The sequence below is a fragment of the Danio aesculapii genome, chromosome 2 (assembly GCF_903798145.1).
Source record: "Danio aesculapii chromosome 2, fDanAes4.1, whole genome shotgun sequence".
Taxonomy (NCBI): Eukaryota; Metazoa; Chordata; class Actinopteri; order Cypriniformes; family Danionidae; genus Danio; species Danio aesculapii.
The window spans coordinates 51,388,925-51,413,265 of record NC_079436.1 but is presented as its reverse complement, the minus strand read 5'-3'; the positions used below and the strand labels follow the sequence as shown (position 1 = coordinate 51,413,265).

At 35.8% G+C, this 24,341-nt stretch overlaps 3 protein-coding genes across 3 annotated transcripts; all 3 read left to right on the top strand.

The window, feature by feature from the left end:
- Nucleotides 1-1,039: 1,039 nt before the first annotated feature.
- LOC130213718 (polymeric immunoglobulin receptor-like) lies at nt 1,040-9,144 on the top strand. The gene is made up of 9 exons (XM_056445482.1): nt 1,040-1,100; nt 2,281-2,589; nt 2,687-2,995; nt 3,075-3,108; nt 7,995-8,092; nt 8,208-8,260; nt 8,790-8,849; nt 8,931-9,002; nt 9,097-9,144. The coding sequence occupies exons 1-9, from the start codon at nt 1,040-1,042 to the stop codon at nt 9,142-9,144; spliced, it is 1,044 nt and encodes a 347-aa protein (XP_056301457.1).
- A 3,759-nt stretch (nt 9,145-12,903) lies between these two features.
- On the top strand, nt 12,904-14,929 carry LOC130238650 (polymeric immunoglobulin receptor-like). Its single transcript, XM_056469735.1, has 4 exons — nt 12,904-12,925; nt 13,945-14,253; nt 14,358-14,663; nt 14,913-14,929. Exons 1-4 carry the CDS (start codon nt 12,904-12,906, stop codon nt 14,927-14,929), a joined length of 654 nt encoding a protein of 217 aa, XP_056325710.1.
- Nucleotides 14,930-14,946: 17 nt separating this feature from the next.
- LOC130213727 (uncharacterized) lies at nt 14,947-16,257 on the top strand. The gene is made up of 5 exons (XM_056445494.1): nt 14,947-15,226; nt 15,316-15,368; nt 15,640-15,699; nt 15,778-15,834; nt 15,918-16,257. Exons 1-5 carry the CDS (start codon nt 15,115-15,117, stop codon nt 15,957-15,959), a joined length of 324 nt encoding a protein of 107 aa, XP_056301469.1. The 5' UTR covers nt 14,947-15,114; the 3' UTR covers nt 15,960-16,257.
- Nucleotides 16,258-24,341: the final 8,084 nt, after the last annotated feature.

Here is a 24,341-nt window from a genome sequence, read left to right as displayed (position 1 = left end):
CCTTTTAGGTCAGAATATTAAATGTTGATTTGATTTTGATGGATCAGCTTTATCATTTTGTCAATGAGACTTCATTCCTAGCTTTTCATGTTGTTAATTATGCGAGAACAGAAGATAATAATGTGTGTGTAAGATTGGGTTTTAAAACCACAGCGGTTCGAACTGTAGTTATGCCGAATGACTAAAAAGTTATCAGTATTGATGGTAAAAAACTACATTCTAGTCAAACCGTTCTTCTACAATCTTATATCAGTATTAATAGCTATAAATGTGGGAGAGCGTTGATATTATGTGATTGTATTGTATTGCAATATGGAGCAATTAAGTGTTGATGTTAAATCAAAAGTAATTCACAAATACTTGAAAATGAGATGATTTAATGACAATAATTATCTATGGTTACAACTGAATTAGTTACAAAATAACTGTATAAAATGATCAAATTTGAAATGATAAAACATATGATATAAATTGTACCCAGCTTAAATGTAAAATTAAAGTTACCATAGGTAGAAAGAGAGACACAGGGGGAGGGAGAGAGAGACAAAGAGAGCAGGCCCAGAAGTTAGCCTGATTGCAGTAGAGTCAGAGAAGATAGACTCCAGAGAAGGAGAGGAGCAGAGGAGGAAAGCAGACCAGGAAAGACAGGCCAGGAAAAGAAAAGAGACAGAGCAGCATTTTACCACCTATTTTGTATCTTTCTTGACCATGTGACTAAAGCCAAAATGTTGAGACATTCAAACTGACCAATCAACATGTGACCACATCGTAAAACCCCTAAAGTCCACATACCAGGCCCTGATCTTATCAGTATCTGCCTTTGGAGCCAGTATGGACTTTCTTGAGTCAAAAATACATGTTTTGTCATGTAAACGCATATAATAATTTAGCCTCTTACATGTGTGATTTGTTTAGACCTTAAAAAGAGAGAGGGAGAACTACTTGACACAATGTGCTCAGTTCAGTCATTGGCAGGAAAGGGAAGTAGAGCAACCACTACAACACAATTAAACCACTCAGACACAGACAGAGTAACAGAATGGCACTGTATGCAACAACAAAAATGATCTACATTTTAGTCTGGTTTTGGCTCATTTTGGGTGAGTATTAAATGTTTTGCTAAATTTTTAGTGTAGCCTATATAATAATTTGAAAAACAGATATAATTTACATTTACATTTAGTCATTTAGCCGACGCTTTTATCCAAAGCGACTTACAAATGAGGACAAGGAAGCAATTTACACAACTATAAGAGCTACAGTGAATAAGTGCTATAGACAAGTTTCAGGTGTGTAAAGTCTAAGAAGCAAAGCATAAGTAATGTATAATTTTTTTTTTTGAGAGAAAGAGAGTATAGTTAGTGGTATAGCCAGAGAGGCAGTTACAGATTAGGAAGGAAAGTGGAGACTAAATAGTTGAGTTTTTAGTCGTTTCTTGAAGACAGCAAGTGACTCTGCCGTTCTGATGCAGTTAAGGAGTTCATTCCACCAACTGGGCAGATTGAATGTGAGAGTTCGGGAAAGTGATTTCTTCCCTCTTAGGGATGGAACCACGAGGCGACGTTCATTCACAGAACGCAAGTTTCTGGAGGGCACATAAATCTGCAGAAGTGAGAGCAGATAAGAAGGAGCAAAGCCAGAGGTCGCTTTGTAAGCAAACATCAGAGCTTTGAATTTGATGCGAGCAGCAACTGGCAGCCAGTGCAAACGGGTGAGTAGCGGAGTGACGTGCTCTTTTGGGTTCATCAAAGACCACTCGTGCTGCTGCGTTCTGAAGCAGCTGAAGAGGTTTGATAGAGTTAGCTGGAAGCCCGGCTAGTAGAGAGTTGCAATAATCCTGTTTGGAGAGAACAAGAGCTTGAACAATGAGTTGTGCTGCATGTTCAGATAGGAAGGGTCGGACCTTTCTGATGTTATAGAGTGCGAATCTGCAAGATCGAGCAGTTCTAGAAATGTGGTCAGAGAAGTTTAGTTGGTCATCAATCGTTACTCCAAGGCTTTTTACCATTTTGGATGCAGTAACGGTTGCCCCATCCATCTAGATTGAAAAGTTATGGTGTAGAGTCGGGTTGGCAGAAACTTTCCAGCATTTCCGTTTTCGCGAGGTTAAGCTGAAGATGATGATCTTTCATCCAGTGTGAAATGTCTGACAGGCAGGCTGAGATGCGAGCTGGAACCGAGGGATCATAATGCTCAGTTGTTGCTTTTAGTGTGTTTTATGTAAGGATAGAACTTTTTTGTAATCTTGGACGTATTAACAGTCGTATGTTGTTTGTTTAGGTGCTGAAAGCAACATCTGTTTGTCAAGCTGTACAGTATCTGTTCAGCCTGGAGGATCTGTCACCATTCCATGTCATTATGATGAGAAAAACCTACCACAGAAGAAATACTGGTATTTAGAAAATAAACCATATAAAAACACTAACACAAGCGAGGAGAATCTGTCAGTAATTGATCATCCTGATCAGAGTCTCTTTACTGTGACTATGAGGAACCTGCAGGAGAATCAAACTGGATTTAATTATTGTGTTGTGGAGACTGGAGGACGAGGGACTGTTATATATAAGTTTTACCTCCAGGTTCAAAATGGTAGAGTTGATTTTTTAAAATTTAATTTTTCTCTCACATTTTTTTACTTCACAGACATTTGTTTTATAGTATCTATTGTCTGCTGTCTGTGTTTTAGTTCCTGATGTGTCTGTAATGTACAGCAGTGTATCTGGACATGAAGGTGGTGATGTCAGTGTTCAGTGTCTCTATGGTTCTGATTATAAAAATAAACTCAAACGCTGGTGCAGATATAAAGATGAGAGGTGTTTCACAGAGAAGAAGACTGACACATTCCAGACTCCATCAGTGCAGATCAGTGATGATGGTGAAAGCTCCTTCACTGTGCTGATGACTGGACTGAGACTCTCTGATTCTGGATGGTATTTCTGCTTTGCTGGAAATCGAATCATTCCTGTTCAACTTAACGTAACCTATACAGAACCAGGTAAAAATAATTAATAAGCATTATGCTAATACCTACAAAATAAAACAACTAAAATTGCTCTGCTTTCTACTTTTTACAGTTAACATTAACACAGATTTAAATGATAAAGACGGGTGAGTATTCATTTGTTTTATAATTATTATCATCAGTCAAAATGGGCTTGTTTAGGTTTTCCTGCAATTGTTCTATAATTATCTGTTATGTGATGACGCTCTTTTTCTGAAATGTCTTTGTCATATAGTACATCATCATTTTATCATTGCTTTTGGTTTTTTTTTTCTTCCTCCTTTCTGTTTTTGCTGAAGTGACTTTTCCGAAATAAGACTGAAGTCATCGAAGAACCACAAACGTTCTCTATCTGTACTGCTTCACACAATTTACCCAAAATGGAAAATTCTGTCATTGTTTCTTGCCATTCACTTGTTCAAAACCTGAGTTAATTTCTTCTGTTGGACACAAAAGCAGATATTTGGAGAAATGTTGAAAGTCTGTAACCATTGATTTCCATAGAGCATTTATTTTAGACATCTATTGTTACTGATTTTCAGCATTTTTCCAAATATCTGCTTTTGTATTTAACAGAAGAAAGAACCCCCTACAGGGTCGGAACCATATAAGAGTGAGTAAATAGAGGATTTTTAACCTGGTGTATTTCTAATGTCATAAGCCCTTTGTCACGATCACCAGTGATCCTTCCTGACAGATCGCTGGTGAACTACAGATGCTGCTATGAACTACTATCCTTTCAGGCCATGTCACACACACCAGATTCTGATCACGGCTGATGACACACACAGCTGAGATTTGTATCACTGATCATTTGGACCATATATTCACGACACACACTCACACGTTAGCTTATGATGGAGTCTTTCTGTCACGTGCTGGGATCAAAGCACGGAACAACAGAGACAAGGATCCAAGTGAAGGTAAAATAGGATTATATTTAAGGCAAACAAGGACAAATAAAAGTGGTTCGTACAAAAAGAGCAATCCAAAAACAAGGTAAAAAAACAAGCATATGGTCATACTAGGTGGCAAAACAGGAACAACGATAATAAGGCAATGATCGAAAATACAAGCAGGCAAAAACAAGACACTAGGACAAGCAAGGTATGTACATCAAAGACTCCTGCTGCATCCCAATTCGCATGCTTATACTACACCCTAAAAGTATGTACTTTTTTGTGAAGGAAAAGTACACACTTTTGAGTGTGTAACAGAAGAGTATGCAAGCTTTTGGGACATACTTCTTCCTCGTTAACAGATCGTTGTGTTGCTTAAGTTACGAGCCCTGTCAATCATCCACACATCATCCACATTTCTTTCATATTTAATTTCCTACCTTATTGGAGAAGCAGCAGCAGGTTAATCTCCCATTCACGAGTCTTTCATGCAGAGAAATCTCCTTAGGTGTTTAGATAATTCTGCATTCAGGCGGTAATGTCCAAACATGTCTTTATAGAAGTTCAGTATTGTTGTTGCAGATGAAATATAACACCGAAAATGTGATTAAAACATGTTCCAGTGAGCTAGATATTAATTAACAGTCATACAAACCTCTTTACCGAAGACTCTCTACTTGATGGTTGGTCTCGTGCATCCATGTTTGTAGTTTGTTTACACTTTTCACCCGCGTTTTTAGTTCTAAATCAAATTTACGTCCTATGCGCAACGTATTGTGGGCAATATCAGCGGTTAGAGTATGGACGCTTCTACACTTTGAGTTTTTACCGGAAAATGTAAACCATACAGGAACCTTTAGCATAATCTTTTCAACATACTACGATTTGGGACATACTAATTCTACTTTCCAATACTATTTAGGATGGATAGTATGCGAATTGAGACGCAACATCCATCATAAGCTGGTTTGTGTGTGGTGTGTATATACAGTATAGTCCAAATGATCAGTGAAACAAGTCTGTGTGTGTGTCATCAGCCGTGATCAGCATCTGGTGTGTGTGGCAGGGCCTGAAGGGATTTGTAGATCTAAGCATCACCTGTAGTTCACCAGCAATCTGTTAGGAAAGATCGCTGGTGATCATGACACCGTTCTTTTGTTTCTAACTTTTAATCTGGTTTAAAACATGTTTACACTTGTCTGTATAAGGGCAGTTAATATTGACCAGCCTTAAAAAAGATGCAAAAGTTTGAAATATTGATCCTGTGTGAAGTATGTAATTCATATCTGGTGGTGTAAGATAGGGTTTGGTGAAACAAACTAATGATCTTGACTGCTGGTTTCTGTAAATGATGCTCATGAGTTTCTAATAGTATCTATTAAATCCAATTTCATCCAGACTTGTCTAGGAATAAAAACCCAACATGAAATACAATACAGGATGTACTTTGTTGCATTCAACTACTAAAATGCATTACCAAAAGGATAGTCAGACTTTAACTTGAGGGTTGTTGTATTACTAAGCCTCGCGTTTTTCCCTTGCACGCCATGCGCTCACAGTTGAAAAAGTCAACTCTTGAGTGGTAAAAGCGCGTTATGTCACTGGCATATTTTTCATTCTCTAATTGAAGTAAAGAAGAGGTGGGGTTTTCGTTGAGGTGCCTGCAGTGTTTAGGTGCGTTCGACTTCATGCAGCGCTGTGCAGATCAATCGAAATCTGCCTTAAATGGTGCATGCCGGTTAGAAAGTTTGTCCGGATTGATGCTGTGCTGACGTCACGTGACTGTCACAAGACTGTCACATGTGGCATCGAAGTACAGCACTCCGAGATCAGACGATTAAAGCTATAATCACACTAGAGTTTGAGCATGCGAAATTCTGTTGTACGGTGCTGTGAAAAGGGGCGAGATTAAACAAGATGATTAGACATTTGAAAAAAGTGCGCAATTGGTCCATATTTAAAATTCCTTCCTAAGAGGTCCTGTTTTGATCCTCGATTGGTCTCACACAGTAAAGTTATGTGATTTCACAGGTCAGAGTTCACCAAGCTTGACCAACGCAGCAATCTGCGAAACTTGACGCAGGACCTTCCGTTTCTGGTCTGACGCATTTGTGATGTTATTAAGCATTTTATGAATGGAAGTCTATAGGGAGAAAAGTTCATCTGAAGAGCGGCTGCAGGAGCTGCGATGACGACACTGATATAACACGATTGGTCGAGTTCATCACAGGACAACAACCACATGGGTTTTGGGTTTATTATTGGACATATTCCATCACAAATTTCAAAACAAACAATTAACTTTTTATACCATCTCTGTTTTGTACACATCGTGCTTATTAAAAGACTACTAATATTTTACTGCACTATTATCTTTTGTTAAATAATTTATTCATAAAGACTTTGTTTGCAAAGGTTTATTTGTCCTTTTTTATACAGACTATTTACTATATTCAGCTCCATGATTGATTTAAATGATATATTTTAGTGAATAACCTAAATATTAACTCAAATAAGTCTTACAGACTTGTAATAAAATAATTAGCATCACTGATTCTGACACCCCTATAAAGATTTCCTAAAAAATTAGTTTAAAAAAATATGATTATAAAATATTTTATTTTCCGTCAAGCCGTTTATGCAGAAATGTTAAAAGTAACATTGATGTACCTGCTCTTTCTGGGAAATTTCTGCTAAGTGTAGCTTATTTATTTTGGTCCTTTTTTTTTTCAATTTTTTTTGGATTAAAGTGCTTTTTTAAAAATGCTTTTATTATCCAAAATAACCCTATTCATGGATATTTGTTTCCTTTTTATGTGCCCTCTTGTTTTCCCCCTTTTTCCTACGTTTGTTATATAGGCTACTTAAATTTAATTTATAATTCCTGTATTGTTTAAAAATGATAGTTTAAAAACTATAGTTTGTAGAGACCGTATTCTGCTTTATTTGTACTGTAAATCTTTTGTTGGTATTGCAATAAGTAAAAAAATGATGACGCCATGTGATCGGTCAAGACAAGGTCTACTCCACCCCTGTTGGCTAATGTCATTGATCACTGGCTGCAGCCGTGCTTTATGTCGAACGCACCTTTTGTGTTGTCAAGATAACAACTGAGACTTTTGAAGATGGAGAAGAGACTTGTGGTTGCTGTTCTGAGTTATCTGGGACTGTATGATTCATAAATCTTGAATATCACAATATTATTCATTCATTCAATTTTCTTTTCGGCTTAGTCCCTTAATTTATCTGGGGTCGCCACAGCGGAATGAACCGCCAACTTATCCAGCACATGTTTTACGCAGCGGATGCCCTTCCTACCCATCTTTGGGAAACATCCATGCACACTCATTCACACTCATACACTATGGACAATTTAGCCTTCCCAATTCACCTGTACGGCGTGTCTTTGGATTGTGGGGGAAACCGGAGCACCCAGAGGAAAACTACGCGACTCCACAAAGAAACGCCAACTGACCCAGCCGAGGCTCGAACCAGCGGCATTCTCGCTGTGAGGCAACAGCGCTACTTACTGCGCCACTGCGTTGCCAATATTACAATATTATTAAAATTATATTAATATCAACAGCAACACTCTCGCACATTACCCAGCTGATACAGTCGTTGCCTAGCTACATAGAAAAGTTAACCACGCTTTTTTTTTTTTTTTATGTCAACAAAAAAAGCAGGTAAGCCTCACGTTTTTGGAACGTAAATGCGCGTTTGGTGTGATCGGCCCCTAAGTTGGCTGTTCACTCCGCAGTGGCAACCCCTGATAAACAACATGGGACTAAGCTAAAGGAAAGTGAATGAATGAATGACTTGTTGTGCAAAGTGATTTGCAGTACATTCACAAGTAAACATTGTTTTCCTTAATGAGTCCTTGTAAGATGGAGTTTAAGTGTTTCTACAGGTGGTTTATCAAGCCCACTCACCTGTGTGAAGCACACTTCATAAATGTGCAATGTTTTTCAAGAGATATGGAGTGTTTTTTTTTTTTTTAGAAAGTGTCAGGTGCGTGTGACTAGACTAGTGTCAGAGATGGGTGTGTGTTGTGTTTTTTTTTTTTTTTAAACTTAGTTTTTTTTTTTCTCCAGAGATGGAAAAATTTCGCCCAAGTGGTTTTTAGCTTTAGCCCCAGTTCTTCTGATTTTATTGATTTTGGTTGGTGTTTGGATATGGAGACGTAGACCCAGTCAGTACTGCATTTTATTTCATACCCTTCCATTTTGTAATATTTTCCAGCAGCACCGAATCTTACATAAATTATGCTAATGTAATATCATATTGTTTCCTCTTTCAAATAAAAGAGCAAGATGAACACCAATTAAAAGGAAGGGACAACAGCAGGACAACTGAAAAAGTAAGTCTATTTACTTTGGAGATCTATTGGTGGTTTGTCAGGCCCACTCACCTGTATGAGGCACAGTCAGAAGTGCATTTTATTTTGAGTTTTTTTTTTTTTGTGTGTGTGTGTTTATGTGTGGTGGGGAGGAGAGAAGGTCCTATTTTTATTTAAGGGGCGGGGGGCTCTAAAAAGCTTGTGGAATGAAGCTCTTGAGTAGTATAGCAGAATGAGCTCTAATAATCCAAAATTGTGCTTAAATGAAATAGAATTTGGCATGAATTTTAGACATGATTGAGAAACTATGTTTGAGAGAGCTCATTTGCTCATTGTAATTCTCATTAGACAAACTGAAGTAAAAATGATACAGAACTCTTTGTTTCCCCTTTCTGGTCAACATAATGTTAGAATCTACTTTCTGATGTGTCAGTAATCTCAGGACTAGTCAAAAGTTGTTTTTTCTGTACTACTTGCTTAATTTTTTTGTTATTTGTAGTTCATTGAGTCATATGTTGACAATTCTCCTTTTGTTTTGTGTAAAATGCAGATCTCTTCTAAACCTGATGATCTTGCTATATACTGCTCTATAAATGATGAAACTCCATATGTAAGTAAACCTGACACACCCCTAATGCAATATCATACATTACAGTTAAGAGTCAATAGATATCTCATATTTACCATTTAGTCCATTTCTCCACTGGATCCCAACAAGAACATGACCTACAGTACTATTGATTATATTCCTGGGAGTGAAGCGGTAAGTTTTTATAAAAGATCTGACCTTTTAGTTCATGTACATGTATAGTACTGCATAATAGTGTATTTACTGTACAATTATCTTGCACTTCCAGAAGAGTCTAGCAGGAGGAGATGTTTACAGCACTGTGGGTCCACACTGAGAAAAACACAGATTCTACTGTTCTCCTTATGACTCTGAATAAAGTATGTTCAAAGGTCTTTTCTGAATCTGTCTTTGTTTTCCACTAACTAATATCTTATTTCCCAAGTGGGAGTTTCCAAATGGAAAAGATGTCCTCCAACTGTCTGGAGATCACTGCAGATTAATTTAGTAATTTAGAGTTACATGTGACTTGTCTAGTGTAAAATACCTGTCTAGTTTTTTTTTTTTTTTTTTTTTTTTTTTTTTTTGACGAGTTTGCTGATAAAATAGAATTTTATCAATAGTTTAATATTTTATTATTAGTTGTAAGGATGGTAGTTTCTGTTTAGTATCAAACTGTATCTTATTTATGGTTGTTTGATCTACAGTGAGCAGGTTTCCATGCATTAGGTTGCATGGAAAAACATACACAAACATGTTAACGTGGTAAATACTTCAAAAAGTTATTAGTTATTAATGACAATTGTATTTAAAATACTTTTCAGATACAATGTCAAAGTATTTAATTACTGTAAGGGCCCATCTATTTTTCCTATGACGGAACTAACAGCATGGGTGAAGGTTAAATGCATGTAAGCCTTTTAGCACATGTGAAAAGAAATATTTTTATTAATTCAGATTTATTTTAATTTGTTTCCAACTCCAAATTTTAATCTGACTCCAATTTATAATAATTTTAGATTTATCTAATTCATGCTGATCACCTTATAGGTTGTGATTCGGTCTAATTTAGATTGGTTAACCTAATAAATCCTTATTCTCAAGTAATGGTTCATCGTTTACCCGAAGTCGCTTAGAGTCAGTATGCTGGCCAGTTTCATCTGCTCACGGACACATCCTCGCCAGTTCCGATTCTTAGCCGATAAGCTAATTTCCTTTAAGTAATAATAGGCCCATGCTTGCTCATACTTAAAGAAAAGTTTGATTTAGCTTAGTCAAAGAATATAACTGAAAGCTACTTCCTTTAAGCAATAATTGAGCAATTAAAGGAAGTTTGATTTAGCCCCCTAGATTATATCATACTAAGTCAGTGATTGTCAGAAATCATCAGGTCTCTAATGCTGTGCCCATGCTCCATCCATTGATCCTGAATGTATGACAAATCCTGGTCGTAAGCTGCGGAAACATCAGCCTAAACAATCTACTAGATTTAAATGATTTCAGGAGATATTAAAGTTAAACAAGAATTTTACATTTATTTGTCAGGCAAGGATTTTACATTCCAATTCACATAATTAAACAAAATAAGCCAATCAAGATTGTCTAACATCAATTATTCGAAGATACATTTAAGTTAGAGATTAATACCTGACCGTGTAGAAATACATTGCAGCATATAAGTCCTGATGCAGAGCTCAGAGACTCACAAACTGCAATGGGGTATCCTGCCTACAGAATCCCCCAGACACTTCTGCACCCTTTGCCTAAATACTCAAATCATCATAAATTCAAGACAATAAAAGCTTCACCAAGACTCTTGCCTGGTCATGAGTTGATGTAAAGACCATTTTCCCTGGAGTGGTGCATCTGGCAAAGATCTTATCAAAGTCAAAACCCAAATTAACTGATATAAGGGAGATTGTAAAATATTACATTGAAATTAGGACCACTTTACCAATCACACAGAGACATTTAAAATGACACCAAACATGAATATAAAGCCACAAGATACACCATATTAAAAACTTAAACATTCTGTGTGGAGCTGCTCTGGTGGAGAAGGTAAAGTCCAGGGCAAAGAGGGGGGCTCAGGATGCATGATCGAGACAACCCGAACAACTGGTTTTCTGGCTGATCTTCTTCTCAGATTAGAAAGTTTATTGTTTTAGTGCCTGACCATTCTCGTGGTCTTGTCTCGTGTGGAGCTCCATAACTGTTTTCAGGGTTTAATATTATGGAGAGATATAGCCATCCTTACAGAATTCTGAAGTTATAACTTGGAACTCTGACTTTATAATGGAATTCTGACTTAAGAACTCGCTATTCTGACTTTAGAACTCAGGATTCTGACGTTGTAGCTCAGAACTTTGACTTTATAATGGAGTTGCGACTTTATAACTCAGATTTGTAGATTTATATCTCAAAATTCTGACTTTAGAACTCACAATTTTTACATTATAACTCAGAATTCTGACTTTATAACTCGCAATTTTGACTTAAAAAGTTAGAATTCCGAGTTATGAACTCAAATCTGACTTTATAACTCGCTATTCTGACTATATAATTTTTAATTATTTATTTATTTTTATTCGTGGTGGGAACGGGCTTCCATAAGAAATAGCATTGGTTCGTGTGTGATTATAATTTTCTTCATAATGTTCAGTTTCCTGTACGGACCAATGATTTCACTTGACAAGACCTCAGTCTAATGTCAGTAGCCATGGCATGGGTTATTTTATTCATGTTGTCTGTACTGTTAATTTTAAATTAAAATACCAAGAATTGCAGTTTCAGCTTACAAATACACTGAAAAATCATTCTAAATACTGTCAATTCCAGAGAGAGAGAGAGAGAGTAAATTGTGTGTAAATTTAATTTTGGGGGGAAATATCCCTTCAGGTGCTATATGTATATTTCTAACCACTAGATGTCACAAGAGAGCATCTCAAAACCAAAATATCCAACCTAGGCTCACTGGAATTATGCGCCCAGGGATACATTTTTGAGAACTGAAAAATATGTCCTGGGGGCTATGTCTTCTTGCAGTTTTTGTTTTCACAAATCCACTAGTGGGCGCATGTATATTTTTGACAATCTCAAATAGGTTACTAGGGACATTTTCTTATTTGTGAAATTAGGGCTGGGCGATAAAATCGTTATCAACATTGACCAAATATCAATATTTTGGTTTTTGACTATTAAAACTATTTGCCTTAGTAATGTTGGCAAATTATAATAAAGTGGTTAATAAAAAATCCTAATATTCCTACATGGATTGTTAAAAATATTCAGTAATTATCGATATCGAATGAAATGAAACATGATATCATGATCATTTGTTTTGCAATGATGCCCAGTCCTAGTTAATTTTCTCTTAAATTCACTGTCTACATTTATGCACATATTAATGTCCTTCTGGTGCATGTCCGTTAGAGAAGCTGGTTGGCTTGTCGTTATATATTGACTGACCCACACACCTCCTTCCTTAAACCTAATCAAAAGTGTTTGACTCAAAAGGAAACTAGAAGAGGAAAGCCATTACGTCACACTGCTTTTTCAGTCTCTCTCTCTCTCTCTCTCTCTCTCTCTCTCTCTCTCTCTCTCTCTCTCTCAATCTCCTCTCTCTCTCTCTCTCTTTCTCTCTCTCTCTCTCCCTCTCAAAAAAAAGGAAGTGAATATTAAAATTTCCCAAGACACAGGAAGAGAAATTTGCAAAATGTCTGCATATGCAAAGATATATCTAATCTGCATTTCAATCGGATTTTGCCTCATTTTAGGTGAGTCTTATGTGTTGTGTTGTGTTGGCTTCTGATGAATGTTATATTTACATGTTATATTTTATGCTCAGGTGTTTGTGTAGTTTAATGTTGTTGATTCCCCCAGTCTGATTCAAAGATGGAGATCTGAAGCCAGTTTCTAGTCTCGGTTATTATTTGAGGAAGTTTGTATATCTATATGGTAATCAGTGGATTTAGATAAATATTTGTTCTTTATTCTCTTTATGAGATATTGTTATCAGCCTGATAGGAAAATTAGTAACTCAATATATTTTTTGCAGATATATTATAGATTATTTCCAACAGTTGAACCACTCCGAATGTTTGCTGCTGGTCTTGAGGGTTTGTGAGAGATTTTCAGTGTAAAATATGAAAATATGCAATATGTAAGATAATTTATGAAGAAAAAACCTGAATGGGACAATACCACAAATATATATATATATATATATATATATATATATATATATATATATATATATATATATATATATAAAAGATAAACTCAAAAAAAGTGTTTTCACTTTCAAATTTCAAATTTCAAATACTCAATAATGCGACTAAAATATGCATACTCCTCATGTCTTAATTTAGTTTATGTTTAGTTCAACTATGACTTTAGTCAGATTAAGGTAATCAAAAATATCTATTCCCCTTCAGGAGGGGAACTTCAATGCTATGTGGAAAAAACTTCCACTATGGGGGATTTTGTTCAGAAAGCCAATTGTCTGAAAGAGCATGTGAAAGAGTAAAGCTGCGGTCACACTGGGCTATGTGTGTGCGAAATTATGTCGTACAGCGCTGCGAAAAGGGGCGGGATTAAACAAGATGATTAGACATTAAAAAAGCGAGCGATTGGTCCATATTTTACATTTCTGTCCAGAGAGGTACCATTTTAAAAATATTGATTTAGCAAACGATACCCAGCCCATCTTAATCAGATCTATTATGTTAGTGAGATGTCTAAAATCTAGTACAGTTCCGACCTGGTCATAAACTTGTGATAACATGATCTGGTAAAATAGCTAATTTCAGAGCAATTCAGAATACATTCAAATGTATTCAAATCTATTTTTGACTAGGTAAATGTTTATGCTATTTGTCCAACGACAGTCAATTCTTCCAGAGTTTTACAAACCATTTCTTAAATTAAATACTATGAAAGACAGAAACTTTTTACACTTAGCGTAGTGACATAAATCTGTATGTATTGTCCACTTGTTAAGAGATCAAAGTAACAGGTTTTTTTAATCTTACAGTGTCTTCTAAGGCCAGGATATATTTATTTAAGGACAGGATATATTTATTTAAATATATTTATTATTCCTGGATAAAATAATAGTTGTGTGTTGTTTGTTTAGGTGTTGAAAGCTTTAGTGGTGGGTCAAATCGCACAATAACTTTTCAGCCTGGAGGATCTGTCACCATCCCATGTCATTATAATGAGAAATATACATTGCAGAAGAAATACTGGTATTCAGACATTAATGTATCTCTTAAATACACAAACACAACAGAGGAGAATCTGACAGTAATTGATCATCCTGATCAGAGTCTTTTTACTGTCACCATGAGGAACCTGCAGACGAATCAAGCTGGAAAGCATCATTGTGCTGTGGAGACTAAAGAAAATCCACACACATATGATTGTTACCTGCAGGTTAAAGCTGGTAGGAGATTTTATAATTATTTTAATCACATTCTAATGCTAAATTCTCTGACTTCACACACATGCATTTTATAATCTCTATTGTCTGCTTTCTGTGTGTTTCAGATTCTTATGTGTTTGTAATGAACAGCAGTGTATCTGGACATGAAGGTGGTAATGTCAGTGTCCAGTGTTTCTACAGTTCTGGATATCAGAATAACACCAAACGCTGGTGCAGATATAAAGATCAGAGGTGTTTCACAGAGAAGACTGACACATCCCAGAATCCATCAGTGCAGATCAGTGATGATGGTGAAAGCTCCTTCACTGTGCTGATGACTGAACTGAGACTCTCTGATTCTGGATGGTATTTCTGCTCTGCTGGAATTCATATATTTCCTGTTCAACTCACTTTAACAAAGGCAGAATCAGGTACAGTATCATTCAGTTGTTGATTATTTTATCACTGAATATGAAATAAAACACAATTAAATTATTTATTATTATTATGATTATTATTATTCTACTTTTGCCCACAGGCACTGACAACAACGAAATGTTAGTATGTAATTCTTTTCTCTATTAAGTGATTTTATTTTTATTATTTGATTTGATTTGATTTTATTAACTCTAACATAGTTCTCTGGTTGTTTCCGAATGTCTTAATTTTTGTCTTTACAGAAAGGAAACAGGAATGAGGAATAAACCTGCAGATACTAAAAAACAGAAGTTCTGCACATATTCTCTTTAAAATAACAGATATAGAGTTAAAAATATCTCCACAACTTTCAGACAGAAATGTAATAACAGAGTTAATATGAATAACGTTGAGCTTGGATGTATTTTATTACAAATAATTTAAAATATTATTCTTTTTTCCTCCATGTCTCACAGCGGTAATGAACTCCTGACTGTGTGGCTTTCAGTGTCTGCAGCTCTTGCGCTGCTGTTGGTTCTGGCTGTTGTTTTCATCTGGATTTGGAGACGGAGACCAAGTCAGTCTGACATTTCTATATTCTGCCATTTAATCATTTAAATCAATGTATCGATAGTCTATTCATTTAAAATATTATCTATAACACAGAGCAAGATGACCAGAAAACCAGACAGAGAAACAACAGCAGCACCACTAACCCAGTAAGTCCTTTAGGTTATAATTATAAAAGAAAAGGTGTTATACATTTAAATCAAACAAACAAAAGAACAGTTGTTAAATAAACTTCATTAAACTTAACATTTGTTGTGCTATTAAAATAGAATAATACAAAGCTGTTAACTGAATTTGAGAACTTATTTAATATATTACATATCTTACATGAATAATTCACCGCTACTTTTATACTTTACACGATTGTATTAGTATTTTTATTGGTTTTACTGTTGTTTGTTTCATTTGCTTAAAATGCAGATCTACTCTAACACCGAAGATCCTGTGATATACAGCACTATAAATGATGAAACTCCAAATGTAAGTGCTACAATTTGATTATTCAGAAATAACACGGATTTGATCACCTCTCTTTATTTGTGATCCATTTCTCCACAGAATGTCAACAATGAGATAACTTACAGTACTATTGAAAACATTCCTGGGAGTGAAGCAGTAAGTTTGACGTTTTCTTGGTCGTCATTATTTTGCTAATAATGATTTTGCTGATATTTACACTGATCTTGTACTTCCATAAGTCTCCAGCAGGGGGCCTTTACAGCACTGTGGCACCACACTGAGAAAAACACACAACAGACTCTAAAGACCAACATCAGAGGACTGTCATCAGCGTTAAAGGGCACCTATTTGTACCCCTTTTCAAGATGTAAGATAAGTCTTTTGTGTCTCCAGAATGTGTCTGTAAAGTTTCAGCTCAAAACACCCATCAGATTATTTGTTATACCTTTTAGAATGTTGGAATTTTCAGCTCTGAGCATCCTGTTGCTGTTTTTGTTGCCTTGTTTGTTCATCTTCCACCAGTCAAAAACATTCATTTCATCTTCCCTGTCAGCTCGCTGTTCATTACTGTTTAGTGCTCTACCGTAATACGCAGTGTATGAGCGACCACCGAAATACCTTAGAGGCTAGTATGACTGTTCTTATTGGACTAGCAGCTGTATGAGCGACCACCGAAATACCTTAGAGGCTAGTATGACTGTTCTTATTGGACTAGCAGCTGGCCTGACTGCAGCCGCAGTCAAAATTTGCTCTTTTTGACTTCTCCGTCATCATTTGTTTTACCTTTGCATGGATGGATTTTAATGTTGTAACAAACGATTTTATTACTTTCTCGCGCTAATCGAAATGCATCACATGACTGTTCATTCACTGCGCAAGCACAAGCCCACCCGGCCCGACCCCGTCTAAAATGATAGAAATTACGCAGACTCCGAACCCATCCATCGGGTTCAGGCAAATATCTTCAACTCTAGTCTGAACTAGTAATATTGTTAGGTCTAGCTGCAAACAATGCAGGGATTAACCTGGACCCGCTATGACTAGCTGTTGCAACGTAAGTTACCGCTGGTGCTTTTCTCCTTTCATGTGCGACTCGGCGGCTTTGAGCCCCATGGTCCCTAACAAAAAGGTCTTCTTGCAGAATTTACACATTGCCTCACTGCGACGTCAATAAATTTACACTTTCCCATCTTTGCATTTTGAACCTCACCTCGACAACTGCGTAATGACAGCACACAGGTGCAGACTGACGTAAGCGTCTGTAGCTGACCTACCTTAATAAGCTAATTAATCACTGTCACTGTTATTTCTCTCCAGTTTCACACATACTAAATTAATCAATTATTAGATGTTTTACGATGGACCACTGTGCTTCGCTATCGTCATTAAGGACATCGGCTAAAAATGTAATACCTAACAGCCACTTTACGGTAAATTTAAGATAATTTAAGACCTTAATGTCCCGGATTTAAATTTAAGACATTTTAAGACTTTTTAAGGACCTGCGGGAACCCTGGTGTAAGTTATTAAGGTAAACTTGGCTTTATATTCACACATATTGTTTACCACGGCACTTTGAATATTCGGTCTGAAATAACCTGCAAGTGTGACTTGAAATCAACAATAACACTGTTTATTTGACTGTGAACAATGTTGTACTTTGATAGTCATTGGCTGCTAATATGATTTCGCTATTTAGAGTTTGCAAATAATACTTTTAAGAAATTATATTATAAAGGAGAAAGTCTGAATGTGCGAATATAAAACCAACTTTACCTCTATGTGTAAGTTCACATACCCTGCTGTACAGGTGTAGTTCACTGAGAATACAGTTGTATTGCTTGTTGGTGATTAATTACCTAGGCCCTGTACAGCTCTGTCTTCTTTCATTGTCTTTGGCTAGGCAGAACCTCGGTTTTTAGCACTACAAAGTTTTGAATCTGGTAATCATGGAACATTATTTCTGGCACATGACCACACAGAACAACATTGTTGGCATCCAAAGACTGGATGCTTGGTTATTTCGTATTTTCGCAAATAAATCTGTCAGATGAATGCCGCTCAGTTTAATGTTAATTTTGCTGAATCACTGTGCTGCTCACTGTGTGACGACCTGTTATAAATAATATGCTGAAAGCATTATGTAAATAATATAATAAATCAATATATCTTATTTCTAAGACAACAACAAACTCTGTAATGCATCGGATGTCATTCCCTCGCTGAAAATGCAAGTTCAACTGTGTTTTTTTCTGCCACCTCCCTGCGTGCGCATCCTGAATGTTTACAAACATGGTAATTGGCCTTTATGACTGTGGACACACTATACATACACACAGTTCTGTTCAAACAGCTTACAAAAATTATTTTCATCACAGGTGCCCTTTAATGTATTTTATTTTTGCTTTTGTTGATCGTTGTGAGCTTTATTACTGGTTCGCTTTAAGAAATGACTTATATGAACAGACATTTTCAAAGTTATTGAAAATTCAAAAGATTATTATAAATAAGTCCATAGTGCATAAACCTCCCAGTCAACAAATTTCTTTTGGCCTTGATCTAGCCCAAATCAACAGCTAAGATGTGGCCCAGATCAGTTAGTGTTCCCCTGCCCAGAACTGGCCCACATCCTTGCAAGGCAAGGCAAGGCAAGGCAAGGCAAGTTTATTTATATAGCACATTTCATACACTGGCAATTCAAAATGCTTTACATAAACAGGAATAAAAAATAAAAAAAACAAGTATAAGAAAAATAAAAACAAATAATAAAAATGGTAAAAAATATATATATAATAAAATAAATAAGCATAAAAGCAGATAAAATGTGTTATAAAAGAATGAAAAAGAAGAGAAAAACATAATAGTAAGATCTGTCGGACGTAGCACAGTGCTCATTCAGTAAAGGCACAGCACATCTGATTATTTCTGGAAGCTGATTCCAGCAGTGAGGGGCGTAGTAGCTGAAAGCCGATTCACGCTGCTTTGACTGAACTCTTGGAATTTCAAGTTTATTTGATCCTAAAGATCTGAATGATCTGTTGGGTTTGTATTCAGTGAGCATATCTATAATGTATTGAGGTCCTAGGCCATTTATTGATTTATAGACCAGTAATAATACTTTAAAATCTATTCTGAATATAACTGGGAGCCAGTGTAAAGACCTGAGGACAGGTGTGATGTGCTCTGATTTCCTGGTTCTATTCAGAATTCTGGCCGCAGCGTTCTGGATGAGCTGCAACTGTCTGACTGTCTTTTTGGGAAGGCCAGTGAGGAGGCCATTACAGTAATCCACCCAGCTGCTGATAAAAGCATGAACAAGTTTCTCTAAGTCTTCACTGGAAACAAAGCATCTGATTCTTGCAATGTTTTTGAGATGACAGTATGCTGATTTACTAACTGCTTTGATATGACTGCCGAAACTCAGATCTGACTCCAGAGTCACACCAAGATTCTTGACCTTATTTTTTGTTGTTTGACCCTTAGAGCCAAGGTACGCATTCACCTTGAGAACCTCATCTCTGTTCCCAAACACAATCACTTCAGTTTTCTCTTTGTTTAACTGAAGAAAGTTTGGCACATCCAATTGTTAATTTCATCAGTGCATTGGCAGAGGGTGTCAATGGGGCTGTAGTCATTAGGCAGTAAGGCTAGGTAGATCTGAGTGTCATCAGCATAGCTGTGGTAGGAGATTTGGTTTTTTTTTTTTTTTTTTTGGCTCAGAGGAAGCATATAAAGGTTGAACAGGAGAGGTGCCAGAATCGAGCCTTGTGGGACTCCACATGTCATGGGTGTCCACCTCGACCTATGGTCACCTATACTGACATAGTAACCTCTCCCTTCAAGGTAAGATCTGAACCATTTGAGGACCATCCCAGACAGCCCAACCCAGTTTTCCAGCCTATCCAGAAGTATGCTGTGATCGACAGTGTCAAATGCGGCACTGAGATCGAGCAGTACCAGCACTGTTAGTTTGCCTGAATCTGTATTTAGGCGGATGTCATTGATTATCTTTATAAGGACGCTCTCTGTACTGTGATGTGGTCTGAAACCAGATTGAAGATTGTCTAAACACCCCTTGAAGTTTAAGAACTGGTTAACCTGGTTAAGAACAACTTTTTCAATGATTTTTCCCAATGAAAGGGAGATTTGAGATGGGCCTGTAATTGCTCAATATGGTGTTATCCAGGTTGCTCTTCTTCAAGAGGGGTTTAACAATTGCAGTTTTAAGTGAGTTAGGAGAAATCCCTGAGAGAAGTGAAGCATTTACCACTTTTAGAAGATCCATTTCTAAGCAGGTAAACACCGTTTTAAAGAACGATGTGGGGAGCGTGTCAAGACTGCAGGTTGATGTTTTCATAACTTGCACAATCTCTTCTAAGAGTTTACCATTAATTGCCATGAAATCGGATGTAATGTCTGATTTCTTAGATTGTGGTTGAGCCAGTTTGACTTCGACACAACTTGGCTGATTGGATGAGCTGATTGTCCTTCTGATATAATTGATCTTGTCAGTAAAGAAATGAGCAAACTCATTACATTTGCTTTCAGAGACTTTTGCCTGCTAATCATCATCTTGGCTTTAACAGGAGCAATGTCATCTATGACCTTCTTAACTTTAGAGTTAAACAAATCAAGGAGAGAATCAACAGAGTCTGCAGATATGCTTGTTGCTAGTGATATGGCCTTCGTAAACTGCTCATTAGTGTTCTCATTTATGCATCTCTTTCTGACAGAGACAGATTTGTCTTTAATAGCTGGAGTGATCAATTTATCAAAGAAAATACAGAAATGATCAAATGCAACATCCTTAACAACAGTGATGGAATGTGTAAACCCTTAGTTATAAGTAGATCAAGAGTGTGTACTTTACTACATCTAATAAGTCCGTGGTAGAAACCCATGTCAGTTCACAGGACTTTAAACCCATGGAAACAGCGGTCTCCAGTGGTTAGGTAATGTTGTGCAAGGCATAACAGAGATGCCAAACTTGAAAGGTGTGTGTTAAAGCCATTTATGCTTCTATCAGATGCAATTCAAGCACAAGAGACAAAGTTCTTCTTATTCAGTGTCTGCCATCAGATCAGATGCTGAAATATAGCGTTAGTGTTCCCGACCTGTCAGTGGAAATACTGTACTCCGCGGCTCTTTAATGCACACACATCACACAGACAATACATCACTGCGTTATAGAGCAAATCATATTAGTGGCATGAAACTTAACATGTATGTAAGCCATGCAATTTTAAAAAAATGACCAATAAAAGTACGTTACTGATACTATTGTGGCTGATTTGCATGTTGATTCTAATGGGGAGCAGTTTATGTTTTATTTAGTTTGTATTAAGTTTGTATTGTGCAATGTTTACCGTGGTGAAAACGCCACTTTATTTTCACTTTGTGTCACTCCTTCAATCCATGTGTTCGTGAGACAGTACCTGCGTGTCAAACATTTTGATGGATTACATTTGTTTGGGTTGATTATATATTTGAAAGAAAGAGAAATGTTGACTTTAGACATGACGATGCTTCATTTAAATGGCACAAGATGCTGTCTGGCGATGAGGGAAAGACGACTTCCAGCAGTTGTTTTCCATCCTATTAGATTGTGTTTATTAAATAATCAGTCCAACAGGTGGCACTGATCATTGTTTCAAAGCTGTGCAAATGTGACTCTTTATACCAGGGGTCGGGAACCTATGGCTCGGAAACCACGTGGCTCTGATCAAAAATACGTGGTTCTCCAGCTGTCTCCAATAATGTTTCACAGTTTAAAAAATGATAAATCAATTTCCTATTGAAAATACAATTACAATTTCCTTTTTATTGTATTTATTTTTACAACAAAATGAATAAGAACTCAGTTAACAATAAAAAAAAAATTCAACCAACCACGTGTGCCACGCTGTTCACGATAAAGAGCAAATAACTTGAGTTTCTATGGTAAGCCCGCACACGTAAATTCAAACAACAGAGTGGTATTGGCAAAAACAAAATCTATAATTTGTCCGATTTTTTTTCAACACATTTCTAAACATAATAGTTTTATTAACTCATCTCTAATAACTGATTTGTTTTATCTTTGCCATGATGACAGTAAATAATATTTGACTAGATATTTTTCAAGACACTTCTATACAGCTTAAAGTGACATTTAAAGGCTTAACTAGGGTAATTAGGTTAACTAGGCAGGTTAGGGTAATTAGTCAAGTTATTGTATAACGATGGTTTGTTCTGTAGACTATCGAAAAAAAACAATAGTTTAAAGGGGTTAATAATTGTAGTGTGTATGTGTGTGTATATATATATATATATATATATATATATATATATATATATATATATATATATATATATATATATATATGTATATATATATATATATATGTATATATATATATATATATATATATATATATGTATATATATATATATATATATATATATATATATATATATATATATATATAGTATATTAAAGTATATATACCCTAATGGCTTTTTAAAAAATGCTTTTGCTAAAAAGAAATCAGAAATGGCTCTTTGGTTAAAAAAGGTTCCCGACCCCTGCTTTGTACGCATCAAGCTGCCAACCACAAGTTCAAAGCATCCTGTTTAAGCATACATGCAAAGCACAATAGGTAATTTTGCATTGTAAGAAAAATGTCTATAACTGTTAGAGATAATAGCTGGATATCTAGAAATATGAACATTTTTAATGGAGAAACTCAAGAAATGTGATGTGCAGTATGAACACACATGAGATGCTGGTGCACTAAACTTGCACTTTAGCAAATTTCCACCACAATAAATGCAACCTTGTAATGAGTGGTAGTGATATTCATGTGTCGTGATGTGGTTTCTACACCTGCTCAGTTTTGATCCCACTGGTGCTGATTTCTATCTGCTGAACCGAGCTGCAAGATTGATCTTATACTTGTGCAGTTGTCTCAAGTGTCACACATTCACAAAGAGACTCTCACGTCAAGCAATTCTCACACCTTCTCACACCACCCCTTGTTATTGTCACGCTAATTTCCCCCCTACGCTTCATCTTCAACACACAGACATAGTTTTATTTCTGCTTTAAAATCATGTGTTTGAACTTATATCTGAAAACATGCATAGTTTACATTTACTACACATATTTATTTAGTTTTCAGGTTTGATTGTTCTGCTTTTTTATATCCCCTTCACCCAACTTCACCACATTTCATTTTAAATTCTAAAATAATAATAATTATTTTGGAAACTAAAGATGAATAAAAAAATTTTATGTTATAACATATTTGATCAGTTTCTCTGAGTTCAGGAAAAGAGTTGCAACCCTCCCATCAGCTCAACTATGATATTTCCACGTTTCTTAGTTTTTAGCCAAATGTTATTGATCGATTGTCAAATTATAAACAAGAGATTCTACTGATTTAGATGATTCACTACTGCATTACACATCACTGAACCTGCTCACAAACTGAATTATAACTCAGAAGTGAAAAGTGGTGTTTTGGTGAGTGGCGGCATCGTGTCTGATGCTGTGGGCTGAAGAATAACCTTTGCTCAGATTGTTCACATTTGTGTTGTTTCACCCCGTGTTTTTGTTCTTACTCTGAAAGAGCAACTCCTCTCTCTTTCTCACACACACACACACTCCACAGCAGACATGATTCAAACTCTCTTTCTCATTGGAGTTTTACTTCATATCTCAGGTAAACTACTATAATTCTCTCTACAAATTGTTATTATTAAATTATTATATGGTTTGTTGTTTACTTAAAGCATTAAAATAGTTTAATATACTGTGAATGCTAGTTATTCTTCAGTATACTTTTGCTTCAGTATGTAATGTGCAGTTTATGACTTATCTGTTTTTTGTTTTGTTTTTCCTTTTACACATAATCTTAGATGGAGTTTGGATTTATTAACTGAATATAGAAGTGAAATCTGGATCACCAGGCATTATTCCATGTCTATATGATGAACAATATATAGAAAATAGTATTGGTGTAGGGGGCCTATTTGGGGCTGTTGCGTTATATTGGCATATGCAAATGAAAAAACACATAAATTTATATTATAATATATACTATATTGCTATCTTTTATGAAACAGAAAACAATAACTGGCAACAATTCAGAGGTACTTTGTATTTGGTACTTATTTTTTTCTCAAAAACATTAGTAGTTTACTATAGCAAAGAGGAGAGAGAAAACTGGATAATATCAGAATATAATAAAAACTCAAAATTCAGAGTTGCATTCTGACTATTTTATTTAGCTTTTTGGGGAAACAGGCTTCTATACATTTCTTTAATGAAATTAACAAGTATTATATTTAGTTTTTATCAATTTCTGCTATTAGCTGCAGCTCTGACTACTGATTCAAGACCTGAAGCACACGTGTAAGTGTGAATATTATTTAACACTTAGATTAACTGATATTAAGCTGTGTCTATTACTATAATAATGTTATTTTTAGTTCCAGACACTCAGGGACTAACAATGGAAAAGACAACAAGGATGAGCAAAACAAGTATTTAAGACATTCATTTAACACACACACACACATATATATATATATATATATATATATATATATATATATATATATATATATACTACTTGCCTTTTTGTTAATGTTTGTTTTGTTGCTTGCTGTTTTATAGATGT